The 25,457-nt window shown below is 40.7% G+C and overlaps 1 protein-coding gene across 2 annotated transcripts in view; it reads right to left on the minus strand.

The window, feature by feature from the left end:
• ppp3cb (protein phosphatase 3, catalytic subunit, beta isozyme) overlaps window positions 1-25,457 on the minus strand; it is a 31,010-nt gene that overhangs the window by 1,745 nt on the left and 3,808 nt on the right. Inside the window, exons 2-13 of one of the 2 annotated variants that reach the window (XM_035668717.1) lie at window positions 18,290-18,490; window positions 14,912-15,036; window positions 12,930-13,041; window positions 9,816-9,961; window positions 8,108-8,247; window positions 6,717-6,794; window positions 4,682-4,776; window positions 4,305-4,430; window positions 3,279-3,356; window positions 3,045-3,129; window positions 2,701-2,798; window positions 1,523-1,570 (exon numbers count right to left, since the gene is read on the minus strand). In XM_035668717.1, coding sequence (XP_035524610.1) covers window positions 1,523-1,570; window positions 2,701-2,798; window positions 3,045-3,129; window positions 3,279-3,356; window positions 4,305-4,430; window positions 4,682-4,776; window positions 6,717-6,794; window positions 8,108-8,247; window positions 9,816-9,961; window positions 12,930-13,041; window positions 14,912-15,036; window positions 18,290-18,490 — 1,332 coding nt within the window. The remainder of the gene's footprint in view (window positions 1-1,522; window positions 1,571-2,700; window positions 2,799-3,044; window positions 3,130-3,278; window positions 3,357-4,304; window positions 4,431-4,681; window positions 4,777-6,716; window positions 6,795-8,107; window positions 8,248-9,815; window positions 9,962-12,929; window positions 13,042-14,911; window positions 15,037-18,289; window positions 18,491-25,457) is intronic. The other variant, XM_035668718.1, reaches the window with a different exon arrangement.

A 25,457-nucleotide genomic window follows, 5' to 3' on the forward strand; every position in this document is an offset into this window, starting at 1 on the left:
TGAAGTAACATGCTCGAACATTTAACATGTTTTTAATCTGCGTGAATTTATGGAGAGGCTATAATAAAATGCTGGAGTGCCCCTCTAAATTAGACTAGAGATAAAAGCAGATACAGATAACAATTAGGGCTACCACTTGTAATAACATTTGTCAGCTAAATGAATTTTACTGAATTAAGGTTAAACCCTCACAACGTGAAGCTTTGAGATCAGCTGAACTGTGATGAGGAGGTCTGTCTGGAGAGGTCTCTGCCACTTTTGAACAACGGCTACCGACATATTACCTTTGGACACATGCAGCTACTCACAAATATGCCACTGTGTTACACAGCGGACATCTTACACCCAGCTACAAACCATATTACAAAACAAAGAAGAAGAAAAAACAGAACACAAGAGATACCCATAATTCATTTGCTTAAACAAATTATGGACTGTAGTTCATATGAGCTAAAGACAGCACTAAAGGTACAAACACAAAAGACTACAGTCAACTGAAGCGTGCACAGTAAGAACTACGCCTGTTTACACATAATATAATACACAAGTACCATGACCACAATCTGTTCAATAGCACAGGAGAACCTGGCAGACCTGTTCTGGCTTCAGCCATTCAGACATGTTTAAATTGCTCCTCCAAATATAAAATGTGCATCAAAAGTGTATTATGCCAATTTTTTCTCCTTTTCTTTGCACAGTCTTTTAAGTTTGGAAATGTGTTAACCTTGGGAACACGTATTCTAAACACAAGGTTAACTTCCTTTAGCTTTTCACAGAGATTTCAACAAAACCAACCAGTCTTCACATATACAGGTACAGATTCTAGGGCTCATCGCCTGTTTGACTGTGACTGAAGTTTTGTACTTAGGTCATGTGACCATTTGCTGAAGAAGGCCATGGTATATGGTCAAAAGCTCAGTGAAAAGCTGTACTTTTGGGATTGGTTTGTAAAATAAATACAAATACTTCCTTAGCACTTTTCATTGATTTATTTTCATTATCACAGGTGACTCCTGTTCTGCCGTAGCTTGTAGAGAAACAGATTGATTGCATGTTTATTTTCAACAGAACTACAGCACCTACTCTACTGAAATATAAAGAAAAGACTAACACACTGCAGACTAGGTCTGAATGACCCTGCTAACCTTCACAACACCCACTCCCACCCACAGCCCCGCTCTTCTTCTTCTGTGTGTGTGTGTGTGTGTGTGTGTGTAAGGACAAATTGTGTTTGATTTGTGGCATATAAATAAAGTTTGTGTGTGTATGAGGGAGGGTGTAGTGTTGTTTCCTGTTTCCCAAGAGAAGGAAAGAGAAAAGTGTGTGTATGTTTTAATGTGGTGATTTCAGCGTGCAGCGGTTTTAGGCTTTGTTGTGAGCGCTGATGTGGTTAGAAGAGCTCAGTGCATCGTGGGTAAGGAAAATCTATGACCATGAGCATGGGTGGCTGAGAGCGCAGCCATGCTGCACACACATACACACACTCACACACACACACACAGTGAAATGAGTGGAATTTTACCTTCAGCGTCCTTAACTGTCTCGATGGCTTCTATGGCCTCAATGGTAGCTGAAGGATGGGCAGAGAGAAAATAAGGAAAGGAGGACAGGAAGAGAGAGAAGATGACAGAGTCCGAGAGAGAAGATGAAGTACAAAGAAAGGAGGAGGAGAAGAAGAAAGGAGTGAAGGCTGAAACATGCTTCTGTGCAGTTCACGTGTAAACCGTAGATCACCTTGCAAATCTCAGCTAAATGTTGTCAAACAAACACCTGTACGAAAAAGTTTAGCCAGTCCTTGCGTCAGTCCGACATCAAACGAGACATTTTTTTTTTAATAATTAAACTGCAAAACAGTGCACACAGAAAGCAGATCAAAGAGTAACTTACAGTTGAAGTATATCGATATTAATATTTGTATTACCTTCCTAAGTAGGGGGCGCCATGATGGCCACTGGGCTAAAACGTGCAAACCTCAACTACGCCCACTTCGAGTCCAGCCGGGGGGCTTTTGTTGCAACCCCTTCTTCCCCTGCCTACATTTCCTGTCTGCCTCTTGACTAAATACTGTGAGTTAAATGCAAAAATGCCCCCACAAAAATAATATATAAATTAAAAAAACTCCAATTTTGGTTTGGTAAATGCAACATAGTCCCCTGTAGTACACATTAAGGTTATGTGTGTAATTTACGTTGGTACACAACATAAATTACACATACGATATGAGTGTGTATCCATGATGCTTGCGGACCCAGAGGCATGTTTCAGGCTTTAGTTGTGTGAGGCCCTCAGAGCAGCACTGAGGTTCAGAGGGCACCTGGTGTTAGCAGTAGCTGGTGTTAGCTCACACACACCTCACACACACACTTCCTCTCCTTTCGCTGTCTTTTTGCATTACTGCCCCTTACTTTCTGTCATTCCCTCTCTCTCTCTCTCACGCACACAACCAGCAGGCTGTTAGTATCCTCAGCGCCGGTGAGGTGAGGTGGAGAGAGTGAGTCAGTGAGGCAGAAGGATGAGAGGAGAACAATAGCAATACAGAGGAAGAAGAAGAGGAAAGAGGTAGGAAGGAACCAGAGGATGGTCCAAAGCAGATATTTAAACTGTGTCTGTGTGTACTCGTGTGTGATTTATTTTTGTTTTTGAAGGTGTGTCCAGGGTCCAGTTTGAGAGTGTGTTTGTGCGAGTGTGTGAAACACTCACCGCTCTGCAGGGTCTGTTTGCCCCCAGACAACACTCCGCTGGGCAGCATGCCTGTAGGGGTCAGCCCCTTCAGGGTCAACACGTTCTCACTCTCCTCCCTGAGAGACAGACAGAGACAGTGTGTGTGTGTGTGTGTGTGTGTGTGAGACAGGTGTGTGTGGATAAAAAGAGAAAGCAGATGTTAAAGAGAGAATTACAGAGAATTACACACTTCCCCTCAATGTGCACCTGCAAACAAACAGAAACATGCTTGTGGATTAAACCACTGAATGCTGAAAGAGACAATCTGGTGACTAATTTCTGCGTAAGTTAAAGGAAATTTATAGACACACAGTACAACCCACCGTAGAACAGAGAACATTTTAGCCATCTTCCCAATGGCTCGAATCTTGTTTTTGATCACCTCTTTCCTGGCTGCTGCTGCACTGGCTGTAAAAGAGTCAAACAAAAACTCATTAAAAGTGATTTCTTGTGGTATCAACATACTAAAATACATGTCAGTTATTTATTTATTCACATGCATGTGACACATGTTTGAATCACACTGCTTTTCTGTCAGCGTTGAGTGTTACTCGTACCATCGTAGATCTCCTCTCCGTCGTTCATGAGTTCGTCATCAGAGCAGATACTCAGGACGTTGACCAGCATTTCAGTAACTGCAGGACAAACAGACAGACACACACTCACTCACTTAACCAGGGATATAGGGGGAACCTTGTGTCCTAGGGGTTTAAATGTTAACCGTGAGCCGCAGTGTCCCCAGTTCGCGTGCGTCATCCCCTAACTCTCTAAAATCTGACTAAACTCTGGTTACCCACAAGTCCTTAATCCGGTAAATAGGGGTTATACACCTTTTTAAGCTGATATCATTGCTATTTTTAGAGAGTATTATAAAGTGGTACTAGAACAATATAAAGTACATAAAAAGGATCTCCCTTTAAAACTAAGACATTTATAGAGAGATTATCCCTCATACTGTTTTTACTTTAAATGTGTTTACTGATTGGTGACCATAGTTTAGCTGCTTTACCAAATGCAAACGCTGACAACAAAATTGAATGATAATAATGAAATGAAATAACTTCCTGCTTTTACAGGAAGTGAAGATGGTTGCTGTGTAGACCTTAAAATACTGTGCAGTGGATTAATATATAGTCACATATATATTTGTTGTTCGATATACATGCAGTTCCACAAATGTGGTTGTGTCAGCCTTTCTGAGCTAGTGATATTGTTTTGTGAGACAATGTATCAGTAATACAATTTTAAGTGGTATTACACAGATGACTTACTTGTCTTAATTTATATATATATGTGAACTGATCCATGATAGCTGCTATTTATAGCAGCTATCATCTATTTATTAGCTATTATATTAGATTCAAACCCCCAAATGAAACTATAACGCAACATATTGAGAGCTTACTTTTTGTCTTTTGTCTCTTTTGTTGCTTCACACTTACACCAGTCCGATCAATCAACAAATTTTCACAAAATCATATCAGCCCCAAAACATGGATTCATCATTCTGGAGCCCCTTCAGAGCCCGGTGATCCGTCTGAGTTGGAGCAGAACGTCATCCACCAAACCCCCAAATAGCTCACCCTTTTCTCCCACGAAAGGCAGCGACCAGGTGAAGACGTCCATGAAGTTGGGCAGCCAGTAGGGGTGAGGAGAGCAGTTGAACTGACGGATGTTCATCACATTGTTCTCGTACTTCAGCACCGCCGCTGGATACACACACACACACACACACACACACACACAAATATTAGTTAAAAAATGTTCACTGCATAGTGTGGACATCTGTATAGTTCCTCCACAGATGTTAGTGTTTGTTCCTTTTCAGTCTTGGATGAAGACTAACATTTATTCAGTCTAAAATAATTGCACCGCAGGGCTCACACTTCAGCTTTTCATGTCTGTGTGTGTGTGTGTGTGTGTGTGTGTGTGTATGTGTTTGTGCATGTGTGTGTCAGACCTTTGTTGTTGTAGACATCCAGGTAGTTTGGAGCAGAGAAGATGGTGATGAGGGAGGGGAAACCTGTAGTCTGACTCTTCCTGTACATACGATACCTGAGGAAAGAGAGACAAACAAGCCGCCCACGTTATAGCTACATAAAAAATAAAAAACATGTCAAACCGAGGATTTGCTTCAGAGGTCTTTAAACCAGACAGAGACTGGTTGAGAGCGAGACAGCCACGCATTTAAAAACAAACGAATAAGGAATCTGTGTGGGTAAAATGAGAGGGTAAGGTAAAAGTGCCACTGGGCAGGGTAGTTTGAGTGGAGCTGTCAGCACAAACTTAACATTTAGATTTTAAGGCCCAGATCTTGTGACTATAAAAACAAGTCTGGGTGCAATTAGTTTCATCCATGCAAAGAACATACAGAGATTAGACATTTTAATGAACACAAGCACACATATTTCATTTGTACCCACAAACAAGAGCACAATAGCAGCCTCTACTAGCCGGGTCCCTCGAGGATAAAGTAATTACCTAACTCTTCAGTAATCAATCATTTCGCTTATTTATTATAAACAAATACAATCTAGGTGTCCAGCAGAATTTGTTTTCCTGTTAGACTGATTTTCATATCATCTTATACTATGGTGTTCCCAGTGTTCCAGTGCCGGGTGTAGCTTTGTAAAGGATCTAGGTGCCCGTGTACAAACAAAATATAAAAAAATTGATTTGGTTTGGTTAGAGGTATCAAAAGTACAAACATTCTTCACTAAAGTAGAGGCACAGATTCAACTACTGGAAGGTATAAAAAGTTAAACATACTCTCTTTTTTCTCTGAAGGACATTTATAACTTCTGTTTCTGTGCAAAACTTGACTGAAACTTTAAATAGGGTTGATGCTTGCTGTGTCTGTCTCGTGCGATTTGCACTGGTGATGTTGGGAAGGCGTGCAATGATGCAAAAAAATAGTATTATTCAATGATTCCCCTCAAATGCATTGAAATTAAAGTAACAAGCCTGTTCTGAAACTATACGGAGTAGAAAATACGGATATTTGTGTAAAAATGTAGTAAAAGTGTTATATAAATACTCCAGTAATGGTAGTATTTGTACTTCATTATTTCCCACCTCTGGTTTTGGTCTGTGCCTATATGCAGACCAAAGCTGGCTGTTGTACCTGGTGTCTGACCATGAGCCAATCAAATCAAGGCAAGCTAATGGCTCTGTATCAAACACGGCTCCTGATTGGCTGCCTGTTACACTGCTCTACCGCAATGGCACAGATATTTACATTTCATGTAAATGTTTTATGTGACCCAGTATGCACAATACACTACTGTTTCTGCAGTGAGTATATAATGAATCAACATATTCAGCTGTTTATATTGACAGGACATAATACGATAAATAACACAGTAAATGCAGAGTTGTGTACCAAAAGGTCACCTGCAGTTAAACTTCACTAAAATCATTATTTCATCTATACATCAAGCACTATTTACTGGTGGAGAAGTATAATCTACTAAAATTATAATTTATTTTCTACCAGCTTTTGTGCAAGTGCACCAAAAACCCACAGATGATTACCCAGACTGCCCAGCTGCATGACAGACAAAATACTGTTAATGGGTTCACCAAACAGCACAACTCAGAGTAGTGCTGCCTTAATTGCTGCATTATATTTAGAGGATTTACACTAAGATAACAGATGCCAGGAATGGATTTGTGGGTCAGAAAATTGTGTTTCGCTCCCGCTATTATATTTAGACTAGTAGTGCAAACCTTACATTGCTCTTTGCCTTCCACCATTAGTTGAATTGTGTTTAGACTGTTAGTGCTCTCCATCAGACAAACTGTAACAATGCTAATAACACAGTTTAAGGGTTGCAGAAGGAAAATCGTGGAACTTCTTTTCCTGTAATGTGCCAATTCCCTGACAAAGAAAAATAACAGCTCGGAACATGAAATGTTAAGGTAAGCCATTAAATTAAATGGGGCTCCCTTTTAAGCCGAGAGAAGGACTGAGCCGCGACAGTCAGTCAGCTTACCCAGCATCCTGTGCTTCATGCGCTCTGATGATTGACAGCAGGTTGTTGGTCTGTAGGAACTCGCACACTGCTGGGTAACTGGGGACAGACAAAGACACACAGAGAGTGAGAGCATGTAAGTGCATCTGAAGTGAGGCAATGGGGGAAAAAACAGACATGGGAAGAAATATCCAAAATGTAAAAGTAAAATTACATTACATAGCAAACAAATCACATGTTGTTATATCAAGACTGTTGTTAAACTAAAAGAAAACAGATGTAAGTATTTAGTGGGAAGTCTAGATGAGTGGGCCTCTTGTATTCTAATGTCATGTCTGACTCAGACCAGCAGGGGGCATCAGTGAGAGTGAGGCAGGCCTGATCGGGGCTTATATGGCTGCTCCTCAGTGCTGTGGGAGTATACACTAGTTGGTCAACTGATGCTGTGTCTGCTAAACATAGAAAACCCCTGTGTTCTCCACAGACAACATGCTTTAACACCGACTTCTACACGTGAGGAACGCAGCTACGACCGCACGAGCGCTCCATCTGTCGGCTCCTCGTCTTTACATTCCCCCCGTTTTTATTCTTCTATTTCCATCTCTCATCTTCTTCTACCCCACCACCACCTCCACCTCCACCACCACTACCCTCCTCCTATGTTGCTCTCCCTTTTTCTCTCACTGTATCTTAATATCACTCCATATCTGGCAGGAGTAGCCAGTCGTCATAGCAACAGAACCGTGCAGTCTCCCTGGGGATTGTGGGATATCGTTTCATGCTGAAACAGAACTGTGTGTATGTGTTTGTGAATGTGCCGTGTTTATGTGTTTGCTAGTACACTAAATCTGTGTGTGTGATTGTGTGTGTGAAACTGGCCAAGAATTTTTCTGCCTCTTGTACAAATCCCAGTGATTGTTATTGGATCTTGGATGTGGTGTGCAGGAAACCATCTCTCCTTCTCTCGTCTCATCACCGACATCCCAAACCAATAGCCTGGAGTCCACCTAAAACTTATTAAATTCCTGATTTGTAGATGAAAGTCACATCTCGCTGACGCCAGGTAATCACAAGGCGCCTAAATCATTAAAACGCATCAAATGAGTCCAGACAGTAACACGTCTGAGGATCGGTCTTATTTCGGACTGCATTTTTTTTTCAGCCGCTAATTTCCAAGAATATTGTTCCTAGTGTGTATTGTTTATCTCTGAATATTGCATTCATTCTGGCTTGTTTGGATATTAGTTCATAAGCTTCTTAAGCAAGGGGATCTACAGCGTCAAGGCTACCAGACTATATTCACTCACATCCAAGTTTATTTCCTTTTTAGAAATAAATATCAGGAGTCTTATGTAATATTTCTTTTTGTTGAGGTCAGCATGGAGCTTGTAGGGAGTAATTTTGTCCGGTACCTGTAGAAATAGGAGCAGCCTCTCACTGTGTTGTGACCAAAGTATTCCTGGGTCTTCTCGTTGCCAAAGTCTTCCAGGGGGTCGGCCCACAGCAGGTCGCACATGGGCCCAAACGCCGGGGGCTCCTTGAACCGGTCCAACTAGGACATACGAACGAACACACAAACACACACACACACAAAAACACACAAAAATATAAGCTTACAGAAACACAAATGCTCGGCCACACGTAGAAATACACAAAGAAAACCCTCGCACAAAAACATCACATACAAACCATACAGACACAAATGTAACCAGCACATATATGATAAATCAGAAGAGAAAGAAAAGCAAACACACACACAAACACATACTGTCAGAGCAGAGCATCTCCATGGCAACCCTCACCACACAGGAGGGAGAAGATGTCACACCAGCAGATTCACCATGGAAACACTGCCATTAGATGAGGAAGTATGTGTCCTCATGTGTGCGCCTTTGTACTCTGCATTACTGTGAACTGTATACATACAGCATGTGTGTGTGTGTGTGGGGGGGGGTCTATTTAACTGGTATATACTGTGTTCACTGGTTTCAGATGGATTCAGAGCATGTGGTTATTGAGGCACAAATAAGAGTCGGTGTGTGTTTTGTGTCTGTGCTTGCAGGTGTGTTGAGTGCTGCACGCAAGTCAATAACATGTTACCTTAACGTTATTATTATTATTATTTTTCCAGGCAAATATAAGTGTGATAAATGTTACTATTGTGTAAAGAGCAGTAAATACAGAGGCAGTGAATTTGGGTTTAAAGATTTCAGGCTAGCAGAAACACTGTGTAACAGTTAAATACGTTATAATGCTTTTTTTCTACCTTTTTTTGGCTGCTTGCAATAAAACCTAAATAATAACGGCTGGAAGGAGGAAATGTGTCTACCAACAGAAATGTGTTCTTTTAACTTTCTTTTCCATTTTAACCAGTTTGTTTAGGAGAATAAAATAGACTTTGATTATTTACAGTCCACAGACCATATAAATAACTTGCTAGATGTCTTTTCTTCTACTATTAATATTTCTATTAATATAATAAACTAAATCTGATATTGGATGGATCCCACTAGTCAAAAGCTGACGTGGCAGCTACAGTTACAACAAAGTTACCTTTAGCAGGTGGAGCTGTTTCTTCTCTCCGTTGCGGTTTAATTTAGCTCCTGCCCCATTTAGTTATGTGTAATAACAAAATGAATTACCAAAGATGTAAGCTCCTTAAAATTTATTTTTTTTATCCACTGATTATTTGTGTGAACAACACAGATAACAAGGAATCTGATCTTTTCAATATGTGGTCCAAATCAGATAAATGTTTTTTTGCAATGCAACCTCGGTGAGATCAGTCATATCAATCATCATGCAACTTGACTGACTGCGGGTCACTTCAGGCCTTTGCACTGGAATCTGATATGGGCCACATTTAACAAATAAGCGTAAGTTTGACAGGGGCTTAAAGTTACTGCAATTTAGTGAAGTTTTTAGGTCTGTTTACACAAAATTACACAGCTGTTTCATCTGAAACAATACATTTCAATCACATGATATTTCCAACACATGTCAGAGTCAGAATCAGGTCTTAAGTCAGACATGTAGTTAATGTGTTTTGCCTTTGCAGAGCAGTATTGTTAATAGAAAATCACATGTGTGTGTCTGTGTGTCTGTGTGTGTGTGTCATACCTTCTTGATGTCGTCCAGCGTGTGGATCTCTGGTGAAAGCCCCCCATGCACACATAGGAACTGCTGGTTCATCAGAGCTGCCAGGGGCAGGCAATCAAACGCTTCCATGCAGGAGTCATACACCTGCTCCGAGTACTTGATCTTACCTGGAGGTGGTTGGAGGGATGGAGAGATATTTCAAGACTTGAGACAAAGAAGCGCCTGAGTGTGTTTTGACATGCTTTGAACAACCACCATCCCCACAAAACGTACAGTCAGTCCCTGTCACTTGGAGTGTTACATATCGCACACAAACACACTGCAACAAGGAACGCAGAGAACAAACAAACGCGGAGCTTTTACATGGACAGATCTTAAGAACTCTGTTATCTAAAGGCTTCAAACAGACTTGCATGGCTCCTTTTAAAACATAATTTAGTTCACTTGTGGTGTAAAGGCAGTAACATGTAGAATTTTCACATAACATGTTATTAATTTATGTGGCCATCTCTTCTCCAGCGCTCCCATATGACCTGTTTCTCTCATCTGTGATGATTTTGAAATGCCACTTCCCAGAAGAAGAAAAAATGTACATTAAATACACACATTGGTGAAAAATGGCTTCAAATTTCAGTGCAAAGCATATGCACAAGTCCAGTGAACAGAATCTGACCCAAATAATAGCATGAAGCAGCGTGGAGCCTTCACTGTGAGGCTAAATTTTTGCTTCATGAAAAACTCCTTTGATTTGGCAGCGATATCAATAAAGACATCCAACACGCAGCATCTTTAAAGTACATTTCACACATGGGCGTAACAACACATCTGACACAAAACAATATCACAGGATTAAAATAGCTGAAAGGAGATCGGAGGAGAGAGATAGAAGAGGAAGAAAGAAGAGAGAAGGGTGGATTTTTGGAGTGAGAGCGAGCAGGGAGGAGAGAAAAGGAGAATGATAATTTCATAAAGAAAGAAGGAGAGAGATTGATGGGAGGAGACAGGAGAAGGAGGAGAGGTTAAGAGCGGTAAGAGGAAGAGAGGAAGGAGAGGAGATGACGAAGAAAGAGAGATGGGAAGGAGAAGGGAGAGCGTGAGGACATGAGAACGTCACGTTCACAAATCAAAGCCAGTATTGCGGAGTACTAGTGTACAGTAGCCAACATTTGTGTGTGTGTGTGTGTGTGTGTTCGCATGTGTGTGTGACAGGAGTGTGTTTGTCAACCTCTCCATCTGCCTTGTGTAGAGCAAGAGCTCATTATTGCTAGTCCACCAGTTTTCAGCTCCTTCCACACACAGACTCTTAAACATTTATGAAGGCACTCTTGCACACGCATACAGTCATAGTACATACACTTGCACACACTTGTGGTACACACACACACACACACACACACATATACATACGCACACATACAGCAGATGGTAATTGAGGGCGACCACTATTCGCCACGAGCATCAGGGGAAATTAGCTTCCCTGTCCCTTGGCCAATCAGACACTGAAGAGTAGGTCCCTAAGCCAATCATTAAGGGCCAAATTAATTTGGTGCTAATCACCCACTCTCGGACAGGACGCGAGGAGAGTCAGAGAGACAGAGAGAGACTGGGGGAGGGAAGAAAAGATGGAGGATAGAGGGAAAGAAAAAGGAAATAAGGAGAAGGAGCAGAGGAGGGATGGAGTGAAGCACGGTGAAGGAGGGAGGATGTAACCTGGAGGGATAGAGGGGAGAGGAACTTTGAGGGGGAGGAAGACATCTGGCAGAAAATACATAACTTTATAGCTGAAATCATCAGTTGAAAAAGAAAAAAATAATCTGTAACAAGTGACTGTTTGCTAAACCTCCTTCCTCGAGCAGCATATTGTCCGATCCTAACTGTAACTGGCATGGCGGACCTGGCGAGCTTTGAATTTCTCCACACGTTGACGCGCTGTGCATGGAGCAGTAGTAAGAGTGACAGTGTTTGGAGGGTGGTGTAATTATTTTGGCCTTACAAAAACCAAAAACACAAGAGCAAAAGTGTAAGGAATGTGTTTTTTTCTGCTCTAAGGTATGATGTACAGTAGTACTGAGAGTTGCTTTCAAGGACAAAGAGAAGTTACAGGTTACATTTAAAAAAAACTCTGTTCAAAACTAGCGCATCCACTGTGTAGTCTTTCTCCACTGTATCAAACAGGGACAACTGGATAAAGCGTTAGAGGTGGTGCTATGAAAACTGCTTAGTGGTGTATTAAGCCAAAGGTGTTCAATTTTGGGTATAAAATTACCCAGAGCTTGTGCATTGTGGGGCCCATTAGGAAGCGCACAGGAGACTTGCGCTGGCAGAGCTGCTAAATTCCGGCTAGTCAGCCCTCCGCTAACCTGAATGTGGATAACATTACTTAATTTGCCACTTTTCAAATGTTGCTGGACTAAATGGATCAAATTCTGATAGTGAAACAAATAATTTTGGATGGTTTTACATCTATCCTATCACAATGTAACCTTTGGGGCCCCTGTGAATCACAAAAGGGACGCCACTGCTGTCGTTATACAGTTTGGCCACTATGTCAAACTGGTTTCAAACCCTGGTGCTCTTCCTGGGGCCTTGGTCTGAAAGCCTGTCCTGTCCGCTATTATATGTGGCTAACTTTAACATTATGGTCATTCTGTCCTGCTCAACTGGATTTGGGGATGTTTAACTCCTTTAACTTCGCTATCTGAGCATTACAATTACCAAACACATTAGTAAGTCCTCATCATAAAAGCTTTTTCTCTTGTAAAATGGAAAGCAAAACATACTATTCATTCAAGCAGTAAAGCATAAATCTGTCCTCTGCCTTGCTTTTTATGTTTGTTTTATGATTTATGTAAGTTACGCAGCTAAACAAAGTTATGTTAGCTTGAACTTATTCCCTTAACATTCGTATATTACCAAGTAACTTCAGTCTAACATCATGTAGCATTAGGTCATATGATGTAGGTATAATGTAGGTAAAAACCCCTTTACTGGGGTTTCAGGGTTCTTATTATTTGAAGGAGTCGGATGGGATGAGGGAAGAGCAACAGAAATGTGAAGGGTGAAAAAGACCCTGACACAAAGAAAGCGAGAGAAAAGGAGCAGATCATATTTGGAGGAATCACAAGAGCTACTCACATTCTTGTTTGAAGGTGAAATATTCTGTCAGATGTCTACATTCATGGTTTCCCCGTAGAAGAAAGAGCGTCTTTGGGTAGAGGATTTTCAGTGACCACAGGTACAACACACACTAAAGGTTCACCAGGGAAGAGAAAGGATAAAAACTGGTTAAAGAAAGTAGCTTCAGGTTTGGGTAAATTTATAACAATTACACATTTACTGTATAAGGTACTATTCTAGAAATATATGGAGTTTGTTATATGGTCAGGCTGAAAAGAGAGTCATACCAGCACAAGTAAGTCTCTTTGCACTCAAATCCCATGTCCTAAACTTTAAAGTTCGAGTCCTAAACAAGTCATAATTCCATTTTAATAACAGAATGAACAAAAACAAAATTAGCTTTGGTGTACTTTGTCAGTGGTCAGTAACGTAACATTTTATGGTTCTCCCCTGCAACTTGACTAAATGTTCAGTTCAGATAAAGTGGATTTGGGGAATTAGGCGTTGACCTGCTGGGAATGAATATTGCTGACATTAGTTGTTTTAGGAAATGGCACACTTTTTAAACAACATACCTTTTAATCTTTGATTTTGGGGAAAGATATCAAGTATTTTCAAGTCAAAAGCCTCAAGTCCAAGTGAAGTTATGAGTCACTGGTATTAAAATCAACTTTGAGTTGCAAGACATTTTTGATTTAATCAAGTCGAGTCATTAAATGTGTGATCCAAGTCCACACTCCTGGCTGAAAAACCATGTTCATATTTAACATTAGCGTGATATCATTTTTCTTCTCTGACTCTCAAAAAGAAAGCAAATAAGTCGACTTCTCCAAAAGTCGAACTATTGCTTTAAACCACACACTGCAATAAAAACAATGTTTGCTTTGCACATTATTGCTAGTAAGTAATTATGTGGCAGAGCTGAAGCTGAAGTCATTTTCCCTTTCAGTTCCCCTCATTAAATTCAAACTGGAAATTCAAAGTGAGACACAAAGAATCAGGATAGAGCCGTTACTAGGAATCCACTGCCCAAATTAATTGCACTGAACGCAAATTGATCCTTACCCCGGTTTGAAGATTAAAAAACAAACAAACAGGATTTTGACAAGAATTATCCTAAATAAGATTGTGCTGGTTGAGTTAACAGGAAGAAAATGTATTGAAAAAAAAAACTGCTTTCTGACATATTTTACAGTATAAAAAGTATCCAACACGTATGTTGTCGCTTTAACTCTACAAATGGATCAGAGGGTGTTTTCTAACCTTTACACAGTATCATCCCTGCTCTACATTAACTCCCCTGTCTATGTGCCCTTGAAGTGTGTTAGCAAGGTGGCCTAAATATTGCTCCGTCCCCTCCAAACTCACTCCATGTCAATGATATATCCCTTACGCCATGCTCGGTAAGTGGCTCAGCAAGCTAAGACATTCACTTTCAATGTCCCCGTACCATTATGGATTCAAGTCACAGTCCTGATCTGTGGTGCATTTGTGCCAAGACAAAGTAATCACAAAAATACTTTATTGCACTCAGGTCTGTTTTAAAGCATCAGATGTCCAAACAGCCGTCTGGATATACTATCTCAACTCACTTTCCATACATATTTCAGGAAGCAGCATATTATAGCCTACTCTTCTCTTTGTGATTACTGATCTTGAATCATCCATGAATTTTAAATTGCATCACCTTGGTACAGTATGTGTATATTGTCAGACACACATTGTGGTGTGTCTGTGCTAATCTCAAGTACCTTTTGTACATTTATAATACATTAAATACAGCACAGTGTTGTAACTGTATACTTCAATAGTAAAATAATTGCTCTTTGAAAGTGTAAATATGTTTCAGGGCAATATACACAATAAAAGTAATTGATTTAGTCGTAAGATTATATTATTATAAACAATACAGTGAAGATTTCTGAGAGAATACATACCCAGTAACATGTAGACATATTGATATGACACATTGAAGTATGTGATAAAGTGTCCTTTCTCACCTCGATACTGAAGTAGCCCCTGTCCACATAGTCCCCCAGGAAGAGGTAGCGCGTGTTGGCAGGAGAACCTCCCACTTCAAACAACTTCATCAGGTCGAAGAACTGGCCGTGAATATCTCCACACACTGTGGAAACAGCACACAGCAATGTTAACATCATAGAGATAACAGTTTTCAGCTGCCACATGTTAAGCTTCCACAATTCAGTTAAGAAATCTGGGATCATCTTTGCTTCAGTAGCTCCATATGGCCTGATTTGCATCTGCAGAGGTATATCTGTCCTGTCTGCTGATCTAGAAACATCACTCATCTGCCTAAAGAAAAAAAAAAAACTGAAAACAAGTGATACAAAAATCCTCATGAAAGAATCTATTGCGATCATTTTGAAGTCTCTATTTAAATACTATCTGTCAGGATAGAGACGCACTAGTAATAGAAAGGTGGGAACCCCGGTGCATATGTTACACGATTGTGACAAAACAGACAGCATGTGGGATGAAATTAATTATTTCTTGAATGAGATGTTTGGAATACACTTGATGAAAAATCCAACATTATGTCTCTTGGGATTACTAACAGGCAATGTTAAACTGTCAAAACAACAGAAATCATGCCTAATGCTATGATAACAGGGAGTAGGATAACTCTACGCCGCTGGAAACCTTTTACACATTAAAGCATGGATAGAAGATCTATGTAATGAAGTATTCCACCCCCCACCAGATACGTGATGATTGTGTTATGTAGACGTTATAGGGTGTTTAGGTTTTTTTAATTGTCCTCTAATTTGTGTTCATTGTGTGGCTGGATTTGAATTTTGTTGCTGGACTGCAGATTTGTTTGTTTTCTGTCAGTAGTTTAAAAAAAACAAACAAACAAGAAAAAGACTCTGAAAGAAGACATATTATACGTCATTAATGTAACAATTATGTAAATGTCTGACTAAAAACATTAATAAAGGAAAACGAAATAAAAAATAAAGTCGACACTAGAGGCTTAGTAACTGCTAGTTCATTTGTTACTAAATCAGACGCTAAAATCAGTTGCACCATGGAGCAAAACCTGACTAGTTTGGATGTAAAGTCATAACTAAGGCAAGTGGCCATTCAACAATCAAAGATCCACTTGGCATTGTAGCACATAGTAGTGAGGTAGATCGATATTGAAATATTATATTAATAAATTAGGTCGCTACTGGATTACTGTGTTGCAAAACGGCTGCAATTAATCTAAAAATGTGGGCTGTGTGGTAAAAAAACTGCTGACTTACACTAACCCTGGGGACATGTGTAACTATTTTGAGTTTTTTTGTAACTTATCTGCAACAATTTAAGCTATAACTAGGCTTAGTTGGAACTTAAACACAGGTGGTGCAACAGTCTGCAGGAATAGAAGAAAAAAGGCCCTTTTACATTTAGTGTCTATATCGATATGTTTAGACCTGAAACACTTAACTGATAAGTTGAATAACGTATTTTATTATTGGTCCTTTGTCAATTTTCAAGCAAAAAAGAAAAGACATTTGCTGGTTCCAGCTTCTCGTGTGGATTTGCTGACTTTATTTTATCTATATGATATTATACTGAATTTCTTTGTGTTTGGGGCTGTTGATTTTTCACAATCATCAAGTACAAGAAAGTACTTTTTTGACAGCTTATTGTAACCCTAATACTATTACTTACTGTTGTGCTCTAAATCATGATGCACAAAACTTACTTTTGTGACTAACTTTACATCTACAGCAATCAGACTTTTGACGTCTAGCTTTCCTGATCAAGGCGTTCATACAATCTGATTCTATAAACATTTCAATGGCTGTGTTTCCAACAGATTTGTTCCAAGTCATGTCCAGGAGTACTGAATCTAATTTAGACCAGGCATCACATGCTGAACACTTCATTTTTTGAAAGACTGTCTGTCTGTATGATCTGCCAGCATACATCCTCCAATCCGCCTCCTTCACCATCTGTCTGGCTTCTCCTTTCACTTTTAGTTGATGTCATAGTTCCCCTCTGCAGCCATTTTACGATGGCCATTTTGCATCTGCCTGGCCGTCTACGTCTGTCTGTCTCTCCATCTGCTTGCCATGTTAATGTCTGTTTTTGTGTCTTCTCCCAAACATTCGTTTTAATTTGAACTGGGAATTGGGAATGCAAAATGGCATGAGTGAAATTGAGCTGTACCTGTCTGCCTACTCAGACCTGCCTCCGTATTTTCCCAGAAACCTTCACGTGACACCCTAAAAGCCTGTCAGTTCAAATTTCAGCCATCCACCTGCCTGCCTGGTCACTAGTCGGTCTGTCTTTGAGCATTTCCAGAGAGACTCCATCAAAGTGCTAAACTCTTCAGAATATCTGCTCGACATTACATTTTCTTAAAGCCCTCCCTCCAAGAACATGCACTATTTTTTCTGTAGTTTCAACTCTGAAATTTAAACGCTATTTCCAATCATAGCTAACTCAGGTGGGCGTTTCTAGGTCAAAATCTGCAGAAGTGGAGAAACTTGGAAACGTGGATCAATATGCTTCTCATTGGGAATGAGCAGGTTTGAGAACCTCTGCACTAAGCTGCTTATGATCGACTGTCTCTCCATCTGCCTGTCTATCTGTCCTCGTCCCCGGGGATCTGTACCTGTGAAAGCCGAGCGATGTTCCCACACTGCGTGGGCACAACAACCCACACAGAATTATCTCACTGCTCACATTTGCATAAGCGCGCACACACACACGCATAGATACACAGGTACATTAAACAAGCAGTGTCAATAGGTTGAGAGTGTCTGAGTCTGCCTGTCTTCTTGTCTGTCTTCTGTGTCATCGTCTCAGAAACTTGTTTTCCATTTTGTTCTTCATCGATCTCAATCTCCCCCTCCTCCCCCTTCATACCATTTCCCTGGCAAGGCAATACATGCAGATATTACCAGAGCTAGCACCCGCTATTGTGAGGTGCATAAGTGCCAATTGGTTCTCTCAGTGAAGTGCGACCGAACAACCGTTCATATTAAAAGGGTGGCAGATACATATGGCAGATTAATGAATTGACGAATGGAATTTGATTAATACGTAATTACTGATCTTTCTGCCTTTTACTCCACATCTCCATTCCTTTGTCTCTCTATCTCTCTGTTTGACTGTTGCTATCTGTGTCCTCACTGTTAAAAGTGTGTGATCTATTTGCTTGTCACTCCTGCACACACATTAACACACTCGTAGCTTTTTTTTAGTGCCAATGGTCCCAATGGGAATAGCTTTACATTTAGAGGAAAATGCTTTTTCACTTTCTTGCTTTCTTCCTTTCTTTTTTCTACTAACAGCACTGTAATTGTTCACTAAATTACAGACTAATTCACACTCCTCCATTCTTCATCACTATACCATACCCGTGACTGGCGCCTCTATATCCAACATGGTGCGCTCCTGGCGCAGGATGGCGGCGCCCTCATCGATGATGCGCAGGGCCACGGCCTCCTCCAGCCGGCCCTCCTTGGTGAGGTGAGCTTTGAGCAGGTCCACCCGCGGCCGGCCTTCGGCGTCAAACACCTCCTTCATGGTAAGCCGGTGGGCCAGGGGGAAGGGGACCGCTGGACAGGGAGGAGATGGAAGTAAGAAGAAGGTGTAGAGAGAGATGGAGACAGAGGAGAATCAGTGATGGAGGACAGATAGTTTGAACGTGTGTATGGATGGAGGTGAGTTACATTATGGATGGATGAGAGAAGTTGATGCAGAAGAAAAGAGAAGAATATTTATTATAATGCAGAACATGATTTATTGATATTTCCTGTTTTCGTCAACGAATTTGCCGACAAACATCAGAAGCCCACAGTCCTCACCGTTATCCTGATCACACCCCTGACTGTATGTGTGTGTGTGTGTGTGCTGTGTGCCTGTGTGCTTGCCGTGTGCTTAGGTATCCCTAGGGTGCATTGTACTGGCGATGCCCGCGCCCGACAAGAGCCGTGGGGCTGCGCGAGAGTCATCAAGGGCTTCCTGCCCTGCGTCTCGCAGTAATGTCTCTCTGCCTCTGTTCTGCAGTAATGTCTTTCTTACATAATGAAGGCCCCCAGGGCGCTACTGGAGAGGGGGGTTGACTGACGACGGGGGTGATACAGCAAGAGCGCACAGCTGCACGTGAGGAGTCACATACACACATACGAAGACACACTCGACTAAATGCAGACACATACACACACGAGCGGTCTTAACAAACGGGCACAAACTCAGTGGCAAGAAACAAAAGGCAGAGGCGAAGGGGCGCATGCGTAGATCATGTATGACACAATGGCGTTAACACGCATGATTGCATACAGTATGTGTGTGTGAACCTACAGTGCTACACACACACACATACAAGCTCATAAAAGGTATTGTTATGCAGGATCCACAGAGCCTGTTGGAGCCCCACCAGTGCTAACACAGATAATGGCCTAGATCACAAACTAAAAACTAGGCCTGGCTCTCCCTCTCTCTCTCCCTCTCTCTCTCTCTCTACACACACACACACACACACTTTCACTCTGTCACTTTGTCTCTGTTTTGCACTCTCTCCTCTTGCCCCTTCTCTGTTTTTTTTTTATTTTTCACTCCTCTTTCTCTCTTGCTGATTCTCTCTCTTCCTGTCGCTGTAACAGGCCACAGTCTCTTCAGTGAGCTTTCACACTGATGTCCACCATTACATTTTAACGTGATGCTCACATTTTATTTTTTTTTACAATAAAAGTAGTTCAACGACCACATGAAACCACGCTGCAGTGAACGGTTTTATGTAATCAACACAGAAACAACAACGTTTAGCCAGTATTGCTAAATGAACCAGCAGAAGCGGCACGAAAAACATTGGACAAATCAGATACAATCAACTTAAATTAACACTTTATGTGTAATTATGTGGATTTTACCCCAAATTTGATGGAAATTGCTTCTGACAAACCATGTAGTTACAGTTGCTCTGGTTTGGAGCTATTTCCAGACTAAAGAACCATCTAGCCATTTGGATCTCACATGGAAAAAAGGGGAATTTGTATTAAACTTTTTGTTCTGGATCACACTAAAGATTCCCATGAGCTCTTTAAGCATGCAGACACACTAAAACATCTCAGGGCACCTTCACCAAAACCCATTTCAGGGTCCACTAAGCCTTCTGGCACACACAGAAACACACCTGAATGCATATTTAGTCACACTCAAGTATCTAATTGCACCTCAGGGCTCCATAGGTTAGCCACAACCACACTTTGGCACACCTTGAGACTAAATACAACACACAACAGCTCCCTGAGACATCCCAGGACACCACGAGCTGCCAAGCTGAAGGGTCTGTTTTCCATCGACTGAGAACAGCAGATCTACATGTTAAAACCAGTTTTGCCTTTCAGGTTAGGACTGATTGATATTTTAAAAGGTTTGTGCGCCCCCAGGTTGTCAGAGAACATAAGCCAGAAAAAGAATTACTCATGCATGTTGGCATTTGTGTGACTTCATATTTATTTATAGAAGGAGACAACAGAGCTCAGTGTGTGTGGCTAAAACTCTTTTTATTGTACTGTAATGTACTGTCTTGTACTACTGCACCACTAGTGTGCTGTACTGTAATAATGCTGGTACAAGTCACAAAAACTACATGCATAGTAGAAAAAAACACACAGTAATCTTTTGAAGCTTTTAATATGTACATGTACTCAATGTGTGTATGTATATTTCTGGTTTGAGGTAAAACTGAGGCTTCTGGTGTGTGTGTGAAAGAGACAGAGAGAGAGAGAGAGAGAGAGAGAGAGAGAAAGAGGGAAGGAGTGTGAAACTTGTAAATTGTGTGAGTGGTGTGAAAGTAGGGCAGGTATGAGAGTGGAGAGCAGCAGAGACACCGAGCTTGGGGAAGGAACTATACTTGGGAAAACTATACTTGGCAGTTAGGGAATGGAGAGAGGAGAGGTTCAGTACCAACACAGTCAAACCAAGAAGGTGTTTTGCACCTGACAACTGACCATTGCATGAGCGCACAATTTGAGGGAAATACTGCTAGATTTCAGACAAATCTGACAGGTTTGAGCAAAGAAGAAGAGAAAGTTGAAGACTGAAAGCTGTCTGTGGTTTAGAGCTGTAAATTATCAAGAAACCACATCTGGATTTAATAATGCAATTCTGATATGAATTTGTGAAACATGTTGGTACATCTTTTTCTTCCTCAAAGCCATTTTGTTAGCAAAAATAAGGATTTTCACTAATAATAATGAAAGGCTTTCTGCATAATGCATCAGAATTTGTAGGCCTGGAGCACAAAATTAATGCACAAGAAATGCATTTAAATTTAATACAGCACCCACATTTATAATCTACAGTATATGCATTCAGTAGTACAACTGATCATTGCATGTTAATCAGTTTGTGGGCCATCTGATAGGCCTGGTTCATGTATATGTATCTAATTCATAGAATGCTCTGGATAGACTTTTTTTTTTTACAAAATATAATAAAGGAGATCGATAAAGCAGAACATTTATTTGGTGTGTTAGCATGCTAGCATTTACTAATTTGCACTAAACACAAAGTACAGGTTTTTTCATTTGGACATAATCTAAAGTATTTTAGTCATTTAAACCTGATTGTGGCTCTAGAGGAAATTTCAGGGATCACTTAAGTCATTAGGATACATCATCTGTACAAGATTTTAATGGCAATCCATCCAGTCCTTGAAATATTTCACTGTGCATAAAGTGGAGCAGACCACAGAGCAAAAGCCATGCTGCTAATGTGGCTAAAAATCCATGATTACAAACGCACACACACATTGCACTGGCCTCGTATAAAAAAGGTGGAAGCCTTTTGTTTTCCTTCTATTCTCATTGAGCCGTTGTAACATGCTGGTTTGTGATTAAGCATTTTTGTAAAGGACTTCATTGATAAATCAATTTGGAGCAAGTCTACCATAAGAAAGTGAAAATTTGGCGTTTTTAGGCAAATAAAGCTGGAGCTCCTAATAACCAGGAAGCAAAAGAAAATATGAATTTTTATCACAAAAGATGACAATTTCAGTGACTACCTGAACAGGCTTTATCACTTTAAAAAGAAGGACTCTGCAGCTGAAAATCACTTTTAAAAATCTGTATGAAAAAAATAATGTTTTTGTTCCTACCAAATAATCATTATGTGTCATTTGGAAATGACAGCAGGAACAGAGTCCGCACACATTTTGTTCTTGAGCTTGTGCAGAACAAATTGCACCCATGACAATTCAACCTACTTGTGGTCGTTGTGTGAGACCAGAGATCTATCTCAAGTTTAGTGTCTTGGTGCACGAGCAATGACGCAAGCTATGCAGCAAGAAAACAAGCAGCAGGGGTTTACTGTTTTTTTGTTTGTTGCAACAATTGTTCAGCAAAGCCACTTTATCCACCAAGCCTGGGAAACTTTTTCATCACTTTTAATAATCTACTGTATGGTGAACAGCTACTCTGATATTATTATGCTAAACAGAGATGTATTGTTGTCATTAGTATTCATATTTAAATTAGTCTTCTAAAGCCTTATCCTGGTCTTTAGTATGAAGCTATGTAATTTTGGTTTAGTAAAGTTTGTAATGCTCTCAAATTCACACAGTACTTCTGTGGGCATCATCCTGAATGAAGTCCATCAAGATTAACTTTAACCTTGTAGTCTCTAAACTGCAAAGGGCACAGACACTACCTCCATTTACAAACTCCAACATAGTATCACTAGAGTATTACTAGGTTGTGTTTACATCACTAAGATTTCTTTCATAGCTAGTTAAAGCCCCAGCAGGAGTGACTGTCGAGAGCCCGACCGTTTTTTTAAGACAGGTACTGATACTGATTTTAGAGGGGAAAATTTTACAGATTTTATGAGCTGGAATTAAAACAGTCTGCACTATAATGACTCGGCAAAGGTACTCAGAAGTCTGAGAAAATAAAGAATAAATCCCCTACCCAAAATAGCTAAAAACTACAAGCCTTTTTGCATTACCTGAAAGAAAACAGTTTTCATATTGGTACATATCTGATGACTAAACCTTCACGCTTTTTTAAATAAATTGTTCAGATGTTCTTCCAGAGAGAATTTTTACAATTACACAAAATCTCATTTAACTTGTAGCCTGATGTTGGCAAACCAAGACATCATTAAAAAGGTCTAATGTCAGGTATGTCAGTAACATATTCACCTCCTGTCCGAGAGATGTCACTGATGAGCTCCTAACATGTTTGGTCAACATACACATGAGCACATGACACAGTTATTTTAGCACAATAATAATATTAGCCTTTGTTTAAGGATGAATTCAAAAACCTTTAGCCTCTGATGCTACATTAAAAAAATAACGGTGTAAACAGGGGCTGTTATAGCTTAAGATGCTGTCTAAAGTTGACAAGTGGTTCACAAGCTAAATTATTCACCTACAGACCCACCTGTCAGGAGGACCAGACGGCACATGTCATGGTTGCAATGCTAACACTACACACCATGAAAGCATTTCATCAGCTGATGGTGAGAGTTTGTAATTAGCAACACAATCAACTGATAAAACCTCCATGGTGTGACGTAAAAGATGGGATTAATTATTATTTTTTTATTTCTTATATATCATATTTATACACCAATAATATTGGTTTTAAAGAAGGAGAAGAACATGAATCATCTTGACTGGGACAAACAGTAAATTTACATTTTGCAAAAACCAAATGGTTTGGCTTTTATCTTGTCAAAGAACCGCAGTTGAAAATTAGCTGGGTGGCTAACAGTGGCTCATTTACAGAAATGTTAATTAATGTGCGTTGAGATAAATTCAAATACTGGATAAAAAGTGAAAAAATAGTGTCAGAGTAAGTTCAACATCATTTATCCTACACAAATATCAGCAGTGTAAAGATGGTGTTAGCTTGACATAAAGTAGATTAGAACAATGCCACAACAAATGCCACACTTGAGTAAAGTGATGGTGGATAGTATTTCTCTCAAATGCTGCTCTAAGGCATTTTTAACACTGTGTCAAGTGTTTTTGACCTTGCGAGGGAACTTTACTTTCTCTTCTACAGTCTAAGCTGTCCCTCATCAGAGTACAGATGACATACACAGCAAACGGCACTTTCTGAAGTGCAAGCAAGTGAAGCGAAAAAGCTTTAATTCACCCAGAATTGTCCCTTTCATTGAAGCAACCAATCACACGATGCATTGCGTACGTGTGAGGTGAGTTGCACCAAGGGGTGTAAGATGAGTAAAGAGGTGAAAGCATTTTCAGCTTCTTCCTAATGTACTTTGTACTGCTTTTGTCTTCTGGCCCACTCTCTATAGCTGAACTCCCCGGTGTGGAATTTATTAAGCGCCAAAGCTGCCAGCTCAGCCAAAAATCTCCACATCACAGCGCAGTGAGGGGGAGCCTGAGAGAAAATCTATGACATAGCTTTCAACCAAATCTCCTAAATTTGTTTGGGCTGGCCTAATAGCCTAACTGGAGCAGAATCTGATCAGAATCATCTTGTTATTGTGTGCATCCTCCCAAATGGCTAAAGTTAATTATTGGGATATTTCATCACTTTTAATAACACAGGGACACCATTCACAATGAGGGAGGCTGCTGCAGGATGGAGGAAGCGAGCGAGAACAGACAGATTGCAGAAATGACTGTAGAAGTCACCCGTGATCCATCTGTCCTCATTTGTGTCTGTCCTCCAAATGTTGCAAAATATGACTAAATAGGTATAAAACAGCACAAATTTGTGCTCCTCGATCAGCTGGTTGTCAGATCATTGAAAAAAAGAGACAATCATCATTGGTGCTGAGCGATAACTATGCCAGAAGTTAGACTGTAATAATGCACAAGGTAAAATTGGTACATTGGCAATTACAGTATAAACAGCCCTGTATGTGCTACATGCAGCCTATGAATCAACTCATTACAGTGCAATACTATGCCTGCCGAGACTGTATCTGTCTGGTGTTCATCCAGTGACATCGACCAGAGTTGATGGCATGCCCATATGTGTGTGTGTTTGTATGTTAGATGTGTTGCCCTCTACAGGACCTCATCTAAAGTGATCACACACACATCTCCCAAGATCACTTCGTCCCGCTGCCTGTCTCTGCATGAATAAATGAAGGAGGGGGGAAAACGGAGGGATGAAAGAATGAGAGCAGCGAATGAGAAGCGAGGGAGAGGGAAAGCAAAAATCGGGGTGTATGAGAGCGGAGAGATACAACTGTTTACATGTGTATTGTGTGCATGTGTGTGAATGTCTGTGTTTATCTACCATCTTTGACCCAGATCAGCTAACATAGATCCATGGGTCTTTGAAGGCGGCGGTGGTGGTGGTGGTGGTGCCACCGAATCCGAGACAGCCACAGCGGACCCCAGGCGTCCATCACGATACCGCCGACACACGACACACGGGTCGACAGCAGCAGCACACCCACACACACACCACACACAGACTCCACAACAGGGGCTCTGAGGGGAACCATGAGGGGATGGGACAGCATGTTTTCACACCTAGAAAGGAAATACGCCCCAGTGTGCCCCGAGCCTTGCTAGAGGTGGTTGTGTGT

This window comes from Morone saxatilis, unplaced genomic scaffold, assembly GCF_004916995.1.
Source record: "Morone saxatilis isolate NCDOM2014 unplaced genomic scaffold, NCSU_SB_2.0 Contig22, whole genome shotgun sequence".
In the NCBI taxonomy this organism is placed as follows: domain Eukaryota; kingdom Metazoa; phylum Chordata; class Actinopteri; family Moronidae; genus Morone; species Morone saxatilis.